This window comes from Rhinolophus sinicus, chromosome 16 (assembly GCF_057876585.1).
Source record: "Rhinolophus sinicus isolate RSI-liver-muscle chromosome 16, RSI-T2T, whole genome shotgun sequence".
NCBI classification, from domain to species: Eukaryota; Metazoa; Chordata; class Mammalia; order Chiroptera; family Rhinolophidae; genus Rhinolophus; species Rhinolophus sinicus.
The window spans coordinates 95,425,520-95,437,831 of record NC_142516.1 but is presented as its reverse complement, the minus strand read 5'-3'; the positions used below and the strand labels follow the sequence as shown (position 1 = coordinate 95,437,831).

General features: G+C 42.9%; 1 protein-coding gene across 3 annotated transcripts; it reads right to left on the bottom strand.

The window, feature by feature from the left end:
- Window positions 1-483: 483 nt before the first annotated feature.
- AMER2 (APC membrane recruitment protein 2) lies at window positions 484-10,403 on the bottom strand. Of its 3 annotated transcripts, none has more exons than XM_019736569.3 (2): window positions 9,282-10,403; window positions 484-9,110 (listed from the first exon to the last, which is right to left on the bottom strand). In XM_019736569.3, exons 1-2 carry the CDS (start codon window positions 10,270-10,272, stop codon window positions 8,242-8,244), a joined length of 1,860 nt encoding a protein of 619 aa, XP_019592128.3. In that variant the 5' UTR covers window positions 10,273-10,403; the 3' UTR covers window positions 484-8,241. The 3 variants fall into 3 exon arrangements, with proteins under 3 accessions (XP_019592128.3, XP_019592129.2, XP_019592127.3); XM_019736570.3 differs by having other exon boundaries at window positions 9,489-10,403; XM_019736568.3 differs by having other exon boundaries at window positions 484-10,403.
- Window positions 10,404-12,312: the final 1,909 nt, after the last annotated feature.

Here is a 12,312-nt window from a genome sequence, read left to right as displayed (position 1 = left end):
CATAAATTGACACAATCTCATTACTCTTGAAAATACTATGGATTTGAACTATTAGATATATGAAGTGAAAAGATATCCCCCGAAACAAAACAAAATGAAAAACAGGACACAATTTTTTAGAAAGACTCCAACTGGCCGCTCCCTGATAGTCACAGCACATTAGCCGGCCTCACATAGGATTATAAGGAATGGAGATTTTCTGAGTAAAAGGCTCAGAAATCCGATCAGGGTCACAGTAATGAACAAGCTATTCAAAAGGCAACTACTCAAACCAAACCATAATTTTTCACATGTTTACAAAGCGTGGAAAGAAATATTGGCCTCCCATTGGTCTTCCCACCAAATACAGGTACACATACGCACGCGCCCACACACACACACCCACACACCCACATTGTTCTCCTCATCATCATTAGTATGAATTCTGAAAATTGGAAAGGCTGTAACTAAAATTCATCCTGGAAAAAATAACAACCAATAAAATTCACTTTAATTGTAAAGGAACAACAAAGTTTATTGACGGAATTAAACACAACAGTTAAAATGGCAGTGTTGTATTTTCATTTGAAGATGTTTGAATGAGACAAGAAAAGTGCTATGAGTCCAAGCTTCGTACATTCATTAAAAGGGTGACTATCAAAAACAGCAACATGCACAATGCGAGAGGTGCACAAAATGGAATTATATCAACAAATATACAAAATACCCAAAATAAAACATTTACAGGTTTAAAAATATAAACATTGGTTTATCTATCCCATTAAACCATTGGAGTGGAGAAAGGAGAAAAGACTCTATTGCTATTTAGAATCCGTGTTTTAAAACAAGTTTTAAAAACATAGAGTAGTTCTGGGAGACAGTTTTTGATGTTGTGGGGGAATTTAGTATTCTATTATAAAAATAATATCTATAAACCTACTAACAATTTTCCTCCTGTGCACAAAAATAATACAGCCCAAGGCTCGTCCTCAAAGACATGCCTGACTTTCAGGAAAACTAATTAGAGAACTGGAGTTTCCCATTTGGGTTTTCTTTGTCATCATTTTCAAATAACCTGCAATTTGTCATGTTACACTGAGATGTTTCATATCAATAACTTGGGCAAAACCTGAAGTTAGCAATGAGCCTGACTGATAGCTGGAGTCAAGTAAAAATGACAGGCATTTACTTTGCCTATAACATCAAAGCCATTTTCCCTGATATTCTTGATAAAACCACCACTATCAGATCCTCCATGTTCAATTAAATTCACCCTGGAAACAATAAAAACGTTATGCATTACTTTGTTCGAGTTTCTACTCTTTTATTTAGAAATAACTCTGTAATGGGGGATAAATGGTTATGTAGATATTTCAGAAGGTTCACAAATTCCATTTCACATATTAATGAGTATTTACTATGTGCCTACTCTATGCCCCTTTGCAATTTGACCAGATATTTTTTAATATTTCTGCTTTAGTTTATTAAATGATCCAGGTAGATATCTCAGAAAGTTTAATATGTTTCCAATAACCAATAACCTAGGTTTTATTTTATTAAAAATGTTATCTTTTCACATAAAGGAGAAAGTTACTTCACCCAATTATTGAATAATGTCCAAAAACTACCCCAGTTTACAATTCAATAAAATGACCACCTTTTATTGAAATGTTCCTCTGCATCTCATTAAAACGAGGTCTAAAAAAAAAAAATATTTTTACCAAGTGTAGGTAGCCCATATATTAGTAAAATAACCTTGTTAATTTTACTGTTTACTATTAACCTTGTTAATGTCACTATGATGTAATTTCAAACAAATTTTCCCTAAATACTGAGAGTGGCACCTTTATAGAATCAGAGTGGAAGAAAATTCAGGTTGCAACCTGTCGGATTTACTATTGAAATTGCTTTTGGTTTTATTAGTGACAAAGCAGTCATCAGATTATAAAACCTGTATATAGACCTGCTAGTATGTAACTCTAATTGGTGAATACGGTCCAAAATGTTGACTGGCCAGGTGAGAAAAAAAACCTGCCAGACAATGAGATCTCCCTTTTAGACTTGCCTATATAAAGCCATCAAGTAATTAAAAAAAAAAAACACACGAGTTCACTTTTAACTAAAATAGACATCATTTTAATGGCATTTCCAATCATAAAAATCTGGTTTGACTCTGCAGTTCAGAACTTTGATCAGTTTCTAACTTAAAACAAGTTACAGAAAAACTGAATCATATGGCTGATTAAGATTTATAATTAAAGCCAGAGTTATAGAGTCAGATTTCTGGTTCAAATTCTATTACTTATTAAATGGGTGACTTTGGACAAGATATTTGACCTTTGCGAGCATCATTTACTTCCTCTGTAGAATGGAGCCAATACCCACCTTGTCTGGCTCTTGTGAACAGTCAAGATCACAGTAGAAAAGAAAGCACAGAGCACCATCCCAGCACAGTAAACACCCAGTATGTGTTTTACATTAAATTAACTGTTTTAGTTTGTTATTTTAATTTAATGTAAAATACTCAAATTCACGGTGACAGACTTATAGGTAGGTGTTTAATTACTGCTAGTTGAATGAATTAATGAATCAGAAAATATAGGTCAGGATTCAATGGTCGTAGACAGAAGGTAAGATGCTCTACTTTTGAAAGAGCTAGGAGCTTATCTCTGAAGTTCAGGACCATATCAAGGCAAGGGATCCCTCATCTAGTTCTTACCTAAACAAACAACCCGGAACACCCAGAACAAGCCTAGACTGGGCTTGAGGTGAAAACAAGTGGAAAGTGCTCGGAATGACGGCCATCCTCTCAGGGAAGAAGTGTCACCATGGCAACAGAAGAGATTTCTGTACATCCTTTTGATGGTGCTCCCCAGGAGAGGATACCTCCAGAGCAAGGCAGGTTGCCTTCCTATTCGCCTATATTAACAGGTTTCCCTGTCAGTGACGTAAGCTCCACCATCATCTCAGACACAAAACCAACTTCTAGCTTCATGACTTGGCTTAGCTTTTTGTTCTAGTGAAACTGTGCTTGTAATGACATTAAGCAGATTTTAGTTCTTGTATTATTATAAGTCACTAAAGAGTTTAATATCCGTGTCCCAGAGACTAGAAGAAATGGGGAGGGGGACAGAATGGGATAGAAACAAACGAAAATAATGTCATATTAGGAAGATAATATTACCTAACCTATATGGCTCTTAAGGGGCCCAAGTAAATATCTGTGAAGCACCTAGCAGTCACTGGCACTTAGTCAGTACTCAGCAACTGTTAATTGTTGTTATCATGATTGTTATTATTTTTAGAGGAATGTATGTCTGAATCCATACCACCCTCACCCCACAAACTATCAGCAACAAATACCAAAAAAGGTAGATAAAATAGAATAAAGGTGTTTTTTAATGAATATTAAGTCCGATTACAGTACAGCTATGTAGGAAGTCCAAACTGAAATGGGTTTTTATTAAGTATGAGATACAGCGTATGCCCAGTGAAAGTATCGCATTGAATTCAAGTAAATATCAGTCATAAAATGTGCCCTATTTCAATTCTGGAGGCTTTGTGACTTTTTTTTTTCCCCGTGTGAATTTGTTTTTCTTGGGATATAGGAAATGGGTCCAGAAATGCGTTGTGACTATTTTAATCTTTCCTTTTTGAGTTTGAGATGGAACTCCTTTCCATAATCCTGAAACTACCATTCTGAACCACTCCTTAAAAACATCATCTGCAATGAGATAATAATATTCCTTATGAGTGGCTATTGTTGCGATAAACTGTCTCCTTTAAACCATTATTCTCACAGTGAAAAGGCTTTGCAAAGCAATCCATGACAGCCACCAGAAGACCTTCAGAGTGGGGTCAATCCCTGCCCTTGAGGAAGGAGCACACTAGCATTTTACCCGACACTGTTACAGTTGTTTCTTTTTCTGAAGTAAATGCTTCTCTCTTGCTTTCCCACACAGACTATATTAAGACACTAGGCTGTCACACTAGCCTTTTGGTCTCAGACTGTTTTGTAAATATTTTCACGTAACAAATTGAAAATTCCTAAGTAAGAACTGCACTGTCCATGTCTTGGGCTGCCTGGAGAAGGGGGAGGGAAGCAAGTTAGGGCTGATATTTGGGTTTCTCCTCTCATTTCATCCAGGAACTTTAAAACTGGCCACCCTCAGTAGTGACAGGAGGCAACTATGATCCTTTTTCTTCTTTGTGTTCAAGAGTATAAAATTCCTGAATTAATTTCCTCACAATGATAAGGGGAGCAAAGCATATGGGAATGTACTAGAGCATGTCTCAGTAACAGCCAAGGACAGGGGGCCGAGTCCATATAGTCATTCAGGAGAAAAATCTACAATGACTACAAGCAGGAAATGAGTTACACTACGCAAGTGTCAAAACTCGTTAAACCATGAGAAGGGACTCATTACTGCTATCTGAGGGCACTAAGCAAACGTGATGGGAACAAAGGGTGAGAACAGAAAGCTCCATTACTCAATCTCTCCATACAAAATTAAAGACAGAGTCACTGAAAATTAACCTAAGATGTCAATAACGGAAACTCTTTGAAAGTTCAATCAAAGAAACCTTGATGCCTAACATAGCCTTTCTACCTTGATAACTGCATAAGCAAAGGGCTATTCGAATGCTCATTTTAATGCAAATACTTGAAAACTACTTCTGAGATTAATGAATAAACCCTTTACACTCAGTAAATCATCACCTTCATAGATGTTAAACACTTTGTATTTAAGTACGCAGATAATTTGTGGAAAATGTATCTAAAGGAAATCCTTAATGTTCTACATCCCATTGCTGTTATTAGGTAAAATAATAGAAATCCATTTCCTCTTGTGATTATTCAGAATGCTGCAGTAAAATTTCTCCCTATTGGTGCTGATGGAAGAATAAAAGCATCAACCATTAGAGTGGTTCAAGTGACACTGTCTGTGTAATGCTGATATTAAAATCAGGCTGTCTTTGTGCAGAGCTATTAAACTGACTGATAAATTCAGAATCCACAATTGATTTGACTTTTGCTTTTCCAATTTAGTCAGCTCTTTGACTAAAGAGACTTAACCCACCAAGTATCTCAGAATCACACATACAAACTGGAAAAGTGTCATCAGCCCATATCCAGTCCTTTTCTTTTTTTTTTTTTTCCAGTCCTTTTCTTAAAAACAATCAGGAAATATGGCCAAATTTGATAATGCATTAATAATAATTGGAATGGAAATCTATTAAAATTCTAAAAAACAATCTCCATGAACATGAATGAGTGAAAGTAGTCCTTGGTGCACGTGCGCACAACATACACACACACACACACACACACACAACTAGGATCCCTTTTCTATGGTTGGAAAAGGGTAAGACACACTCTTCCTGCATTGGTCCTATTTCCCATCAAGTGATCGAGGGTACTTAATTCATTTCCTGAATCCTTCATTAGACTGGTGTAGGTGGAATTCTTACAGATACAGAGTAAAAAAACATGAAAAATTTTGGGGAAAAAAAGTAAAAAACAAAAATTTAAATCTTGTATAACTGGTTAATTGATAGGCAAGGGGAAATTAAGGTAAACTTTGTGGACACTTTCCTTTACTTATATAAAGACAGAGCATAGCAGTGTTAGTGCAGAAATTAGCCCCAAATCTGTGAAAGCAAAAAAAGTTTGTTCCAGTGGTTACAAAATAAATAGATAGACTGCCTTTACAAGATTCTCATCAGTACTTCAGGTTCTTAACTTTCCTGTACAATGAAATGAACAAACATAACTGTGTCATGGATTCATGCAGAGGAGAATATAACCCTTGCACAAGAAGAAAATAAAGATGCCTTGTTTTACAGCTAGGAATAAAATTTATGTCCTTTCTACTCACTAGGGGGAAATGAATGTATTTTGAGTCTAAATAGTACTATAAGCGTTAAATCAAATTTAAATCCCTTTCTCAAGCCAGAAATGATGGCTAAAATACTTCCAAGTTTACGATAGGTGCCTTTGTCTGCTAGTTGGTGCACAGTTGAGTGCATGAGCATGTGTGAGTTGCTTTATGAATTCCTGGTGGTGTATTCAGAGTGCTTAGGGCTATGTCTGAGTGTAGGACCTTATCTATAGACATAAGGAAATTAAATATTAAAACATTACTTTGAAATAACATTAAGGATCAGACACAATGTAATAAAAGCCAGTAATGTGGCTAATAAAGAAATTTGGCAAATCTCTACCACCTCTTCTAATTGAAACACTGTACATTTAAAATGGGGAGCAACCTGCTTTGTGCTACTGGCTCAAATTTGTTTTCCTTGGGTGTCCGTTTATTTTGTTACTTCCTTCATATTATTAAAATAGGTTTTCACATACTTGTCTTACTCTTTCCTTTATAGAACAGAAGACAAACTTAAAAAACATGTAATACCAGTTCATTACTTAGGCAATCTCTCTGGAAAACGAGAGATATATAGAAGTGTTTATGTCATTTACGTATGTGTAGTTTCCTTTGGATATGTCCAATCTTCCTGATACCATGAATCACCTCCAAGCAGAAGCTCTGGTTTTCTGATTAAATACACTGAAGTGCATATCAGACGATGCTATAGAATCATTAGACATAAGTAGCATTCGAGGAACTGCTTCAGTCTATCATTCAAACCACATGGGAACCTTTTCTGAAATACATGTTTCACCTCAAATAATAGAGAACATACACAAAGTAAGCCACTTTTCGAAAAAAATCTTGGCATAAAGTGTTTATGACACATAAGTTTGTCAACGTCATATTCTGAACATACCTGTCTCATTCGTAAGTCTATAGAGCAGAAGTCAAATGGTATGAAAAATGATATTTTTCTATTGTTAGTCATTATGTGTTCCTCATTTTGGACTCCCCATATGGAGGAATGGTTGAATCCGAAAATTTTTATATCGAAGGTGAAATCTCTGAAAACCAAGGCTTGGGGTGAGAAACAAATAGAATCTTACCCAAGACAAGGCAGAACTATTGCTCTGGATCATCAACAATAGATTTTTTTTTCCTGCATTGAAAGCCAGAGAACCCATATACAACAAAAACAGAATTGCTTCAGGTTACACAGCACATAAAAGAACATCAGTGTTTTGGGGACAGTTACCATATCCAGCTATAAAACCAGATTTTAAACTTGAGGTTATGGACAGATTATAAAATGTTAACAGCTGCATAAACTGTAAAATATGCATTATGTACACATGAAAAGGTGATAGTTTATAAATGCTAAAATACGGGGTCTCTTGGTGTTTAGTGAAATCTTTCCCCAATCCTGATTTCTGCACAGGATGGAAAAAAAAAAAAGGAAAAGCCTGCTCTGCTGAGCTTTTTATTTCTCCCCAAACAAATGACTTAAACCAACCAAACCAAAACTCTCCTTTCTTGTCCCAGTGGTAGATATTTACCTATTGGCATACCTAACAACTGAAAGTAGGCAAATTTTCTGCCAATGAATGATGCCCTCTGCCCATCAGGTAAATACCTGGCTCTTTCAGCTTCGTAGGTGTTTTCCACACAGTGATAACAGCAAAGGGTCTTTTCTTTTTTTTTTTCCCTAGAAGGAAGGGAAAGGAAAGGAAAGGAAAGGAAAGGAAAGGAAAGGAAAGGAAAGGAAAGGAAAGGAAAGGAAAGGAAAGGAAAGGAAAGGAAAGGAAAGGAAAGGAAAGGAAAGGAAAGGAAAGGAAAGGAAAGGAAAGGAAAGGAAAGGAAAGGAAAGGAAAGGAAAGGAAAGGAAAGGAAAGGAAAGGAAAGGAAAGGAAAGGAAAGGAAAGGAAAGGAAAGGAAAGGAAAGGAAAGGAAAGGAAAGGAAAGGAAAGAAGGTGTCATGGAAGAAGAGGACTCCTCTGATTCTGGCAGCTTCCTCCAGGCCCTCGGGACCCTGGCATGACCAAATATGGTGTGACACTTACTTCCGTTTGGTTAAGTCCTGTTTTCTGCAAAGGCAAGTAAAGGTGACTTCCGAGTGTTCAGTGCATTAAAGAAAAAAGAGAAAAATATTTTTTAAAGGTAAAAAGGAAAAAAAAGTGCTTGAAAATAATTGTCAGGGACTTTTCTTGGGAGGAGAATCCCATGTGTGGCATCCCCTTTCTAGTGTCTCCTGCCCCAGCTGGCCATTAAGACCTCCTTGTTCTAGGCTCTGGTGCAAGGACAATCCTAAAAGCCTTTCTTAGGGGAAGCAAAACTTATATTAGTGGTTTCCAGAGAATTGTATTCCTTGACATGTGGTCCAACAGAGACCTCACAACTTTTTGGCACTGTCGTGGCACGCAGCTGCCCTGATGGTGGTCCCAGCCAAGCCCCGGTTGCTGACCCTGCGGACCAGCACTTTGGACACGGGGATTTTGGTTCTGGGTACCTCACTCCTGGCTGGTTGCTGGTGCACCACAGGATGGCTCGAGGGAAGGTTCGCGAGGTGCTTGACGCTAATAGGGATCTTAGAGTCCTTCAGCAAACTGCCTGGTGTTCGCAGTGGACAGGTGATGGTGACTGGAGACACGAGCTTTAACCGGGACACGCAGGATGTCTCCTCGTTGGCGGGAGGGACTGCTGGGCTTGCATCCGGATCCGTGTAGAGATCGTAGAGCGCGTCACCACTGTAGCTATCCCGGGGGATGCTTGCCTTTTTCCCGCTGCTCATGCTGTCTTCCTCTGGGCCCGGAGTGGTGGAATCCCAGTAGCCCTCGTCACTGTTGGGGACGCCTTCCTGCTGCTCCTTCTCCAGGTGCTTAGGCTCCTCCTTGGGATGGAGCTCAATGGGAATCCGGTTGAGCCTCCTGCGCTTGACCAAGGACACATCCTTGGCCGCTTCTGCACACCTGGCCTCTTTGGAGGTCTCGGGTACCACCTTGGCGTCCAGTGCTGCCGCCGCCTTAGCCGCTCCCTCCTGGGGCCCTGGTCCTTGATCCTCAGTCTGGGAGAGCATGTCCCAGAATTCCTGGAGATAGGTGTCATCCACCCCATCCGGGCTCGCCATCTCCTCCCCTCCTCCTTGGTAGGCCACCACGCTGGGGTTCTTTTTAGAGAGAACTGGCTTGCCTGGCCCGGGGGCATGCTTGTCACAGCTGGGACCTGCCTCGTCCTCTTGGTCTGCAATAATATCTCCACAGCCTGTAAGAGAGTCAAAGCTTTTCAGTGAAGTCACGTCAGAAAACATCAAACAAATACGATCGGCCGATGGGTCTGAGGGTGGATCAACAGAGGAAGGGTCAGGGACGGCAGACGCCCGGCCACTGCCACAGTCGGAGTCGACAAGGGGGACAGTCTTTATCGGAACGTCACCTGTCCTGGAAGCATCCTCGGCCGTCCGGACCTCCCCAGCGCCCAGCTCGGGGGGTGCCCGGGGCTCCTCGGCGCGCCGATGCCCCGCGGCGTCCTCTCCCTGGGCGCCGGTGGCGTTAGGGACCCCGGGGCTCTCGGCCTCTCGGCAGTGGGGCACTTCAGCGCGATCCGCGGAGGCCAGCCCCGGCTCTCCCCCTCCGGGCTCACCTGCTGGGTCTGGCGGCGCGTCCCTGCTGGGGTTCTCCGGCGCGCACGCGGGTCGGGGCGCTTCCTCCGTGACGCACTCCAGGCTGGCGGTGAGCGACCCCGGCAGGGTGAGGCCGCCCGGGCCCCCCGCGCGCGCCCCGCGCGCCCCCTCCTTGCCGCGCTTGTCCTTCCTGTGCCAGCGCACACTGCTGAAGAGCCCTCTCAGCCCCCTCTTTTGTTTGCCGCCAGCCTTGCCTGCATCTGCTGGGTCCCCTTTGCCATTTTCGGACCTCCCGTTCTTCTTCAAAAGGGAGAAGAAGCTGTGTGACTTAGCCACGGAGCTGCTGGCCAGCGAGCCCACGCCGGGCCCCGCAGCCCTGGGGGGACCCGGGTTCGGCCGACCCCCGCCGCGGCCGCCGCCAGCGTCGCCTCCGCCGCGCGGCTCCTCCTTCTTGCTGCTTTCCAGCACCACCGCCTCGGCGAGTCCGTCGTGGGTCCTGCTCCTCACCATGCCCGTCGGACCCGAGCCTTTCCCATCCCCTTTGTTTTTGACCCCAAATATGCTGGGCATGGTGCCACCCGATTTCCTCTTCTTGAATAATTTGAAAGCAGCTTTGTTAATCTTCCCCGACGGCGGCTCGGCGGCCGGAGTTTCGGCAGCACAATCACAAGGCAAGTCCATGTCTGCCGCGAGGGTCCCGGCCCCGGCCTCCTCCTTCCTCCTGCAGACCCCCGCGGACGCGCGACCGCCGCCGCCGCGCGCGCTGACAGCCCCGCCGCCGCCGCCGCGCTCGCTCGTCTCCATGGAAACCCAGCGGGCTCAGCAGCTTTCGTCAGCCGTGGGCTCGCGCCAGGCCACTGTCATCCGTATTCTAAATCAACCTGAGCCTCTCTGCTGCTGCTGCTGCTGCCGCCGCTGCCGGAGCACACATAAAAGACCATCTCCCCGCCCGCCAAGGGCTTATATAACACCCTAACCCACTTCAGATCCATCCGGCTTGGCTTTGCGCTGCATACTAGTTTTTTTGTGGCAAGAGCAGGCAACAGAGCCTCGAGTTGATTGCAGAAATTAGAGTCGTAATTATGGAATCCAAATTCTATCCAATCTTACCCACCTTCAGATTCTGCCTTTAGATTTGCTCTTTCACAACATGCCCCAAAACGGACCAAAAAAAAAAAAAAAAAAAATTCAACCAACACAAAATGCTTAGTCTTCTTATCGCCTATCCTCGACATCATGCGTCTTTGTGTCTTTCCCAAGCCCTTCATGTCTGTCCTTAACATTTGGATACCAAGCCCAGCAGGCATGGGTGTCCGTTTACAGCTGTGTCTTGCCCGGTGCTAAGCACAATCTCCAGGTAGGTCTTGAATCCTTATTATTGCCTGTTCTGATTCTTGCTGCAATAACACCAGCCATCAGTCAAATACAGATTAGCAACCCTCTGCCAGGAAAGTGCAACAGTTCCGTGGGATGGGAGTTGACTGGTCCTTTGGGACTACCATGGCTTTTATCCCAGACTCCAGTTACTGGGACTGAGGTCATCCAAGACACTGCCCAGTCTGCATTTGGTTGCAATGGACCAAGCTGAGGATAGAGGATACAGTTTGAGAACCTCAGGTCCACTCCACAGGTGGTCCGTGGAATCCAGGGTCTACCTTTTCCATCCAGCAGGACATGGGTGTGACTCCTGCCCCTGATGCTGCTACCCCTGCTCCAACACCCCTCAGGGCTGTTCCGCAGCCCCTTTCCCTATGGGGCTTTCCCCTAAGCCTGGCAGAGTCCCTGCGTGCCCAGGAACCTGCAGCTTGATCTGGGAAAAGTAAAACCTAGTCCCAGGTAACAGCCCAACCTAGGGATCTGCTCTGACTTTGAAGGTGACTGCTAAATTGTAACCTTGGGGCCGGCCTGTGGCTCAGGCGGTTAGAGCTCCGTGATCCTAACTCCGAAGGCTGCCGGTTGGATTCCCACATGGGCCAGTGGGCTCTCAACCACAAGGTTGACGGTGCAATTCCTCGAATCCCACAAGGGATGGTGGGCTCTGCCCTCTGCAACTAAGATTGAACACGGCACCTTGAGCTGAGCTGCCGCTGAGCTCCCAGATGGCTCAGTTGGTTGGAGTGCATCCTCTCAACCACAAGGTTGCCGGTTGGACTCCCACAAGGGATGGTGGGCTGTGCCCCCTACAACTAGTAACGGCAACTGGACCTGGAGCTGAGCTGCGCCCTCCACAACTAAGACTGAAAGAACAACAACTTGACTTGGAAAAAAAGGCCTGGAAGTACACACTGTTCCCCAATAAAGTCCTGTTCCCCTTCCCCAATAAAATCTTAAAAAAAAAAATTGTAACCTTGACACTTGATTTCATGATCCTGGCTGAGGGTTTATTAGCACAAAATGTGGAGAGTATGTACATACATATAATTTCTATATGTTTAATAACATTTTAAAATATGTAATAATGTTATATATTATTTATTGCTGTTTATGAAATGTTGTTTATGTAAAATGTGTAATATTTACAGATATACAGAGAGCAACCTTTTCCTGAACCATCTGGAGCTTCATTTCTGGTGTGCTACTTGCATTATACTCAGAAACCCCAATCGCCATTGGTTGAGATTAGAGTTTTACTGGTAACCTGTCGGTCAATGCAGCTTCTGTAGCATGGAACCCAGCTGGTTTGAATATAGGCCTTGGAGTTAACAACTGTATCCTTGCCTTTTCCTGTTGATTTTTACCAAGAACACTGCTTTGTAAAATTAAGAAATCAGTGAGTATAGATTCAGGAGAGGTTTTTATTCCCAGCACTCTAATCCCATCAACTCTCTCCCACTCTTAGCATGC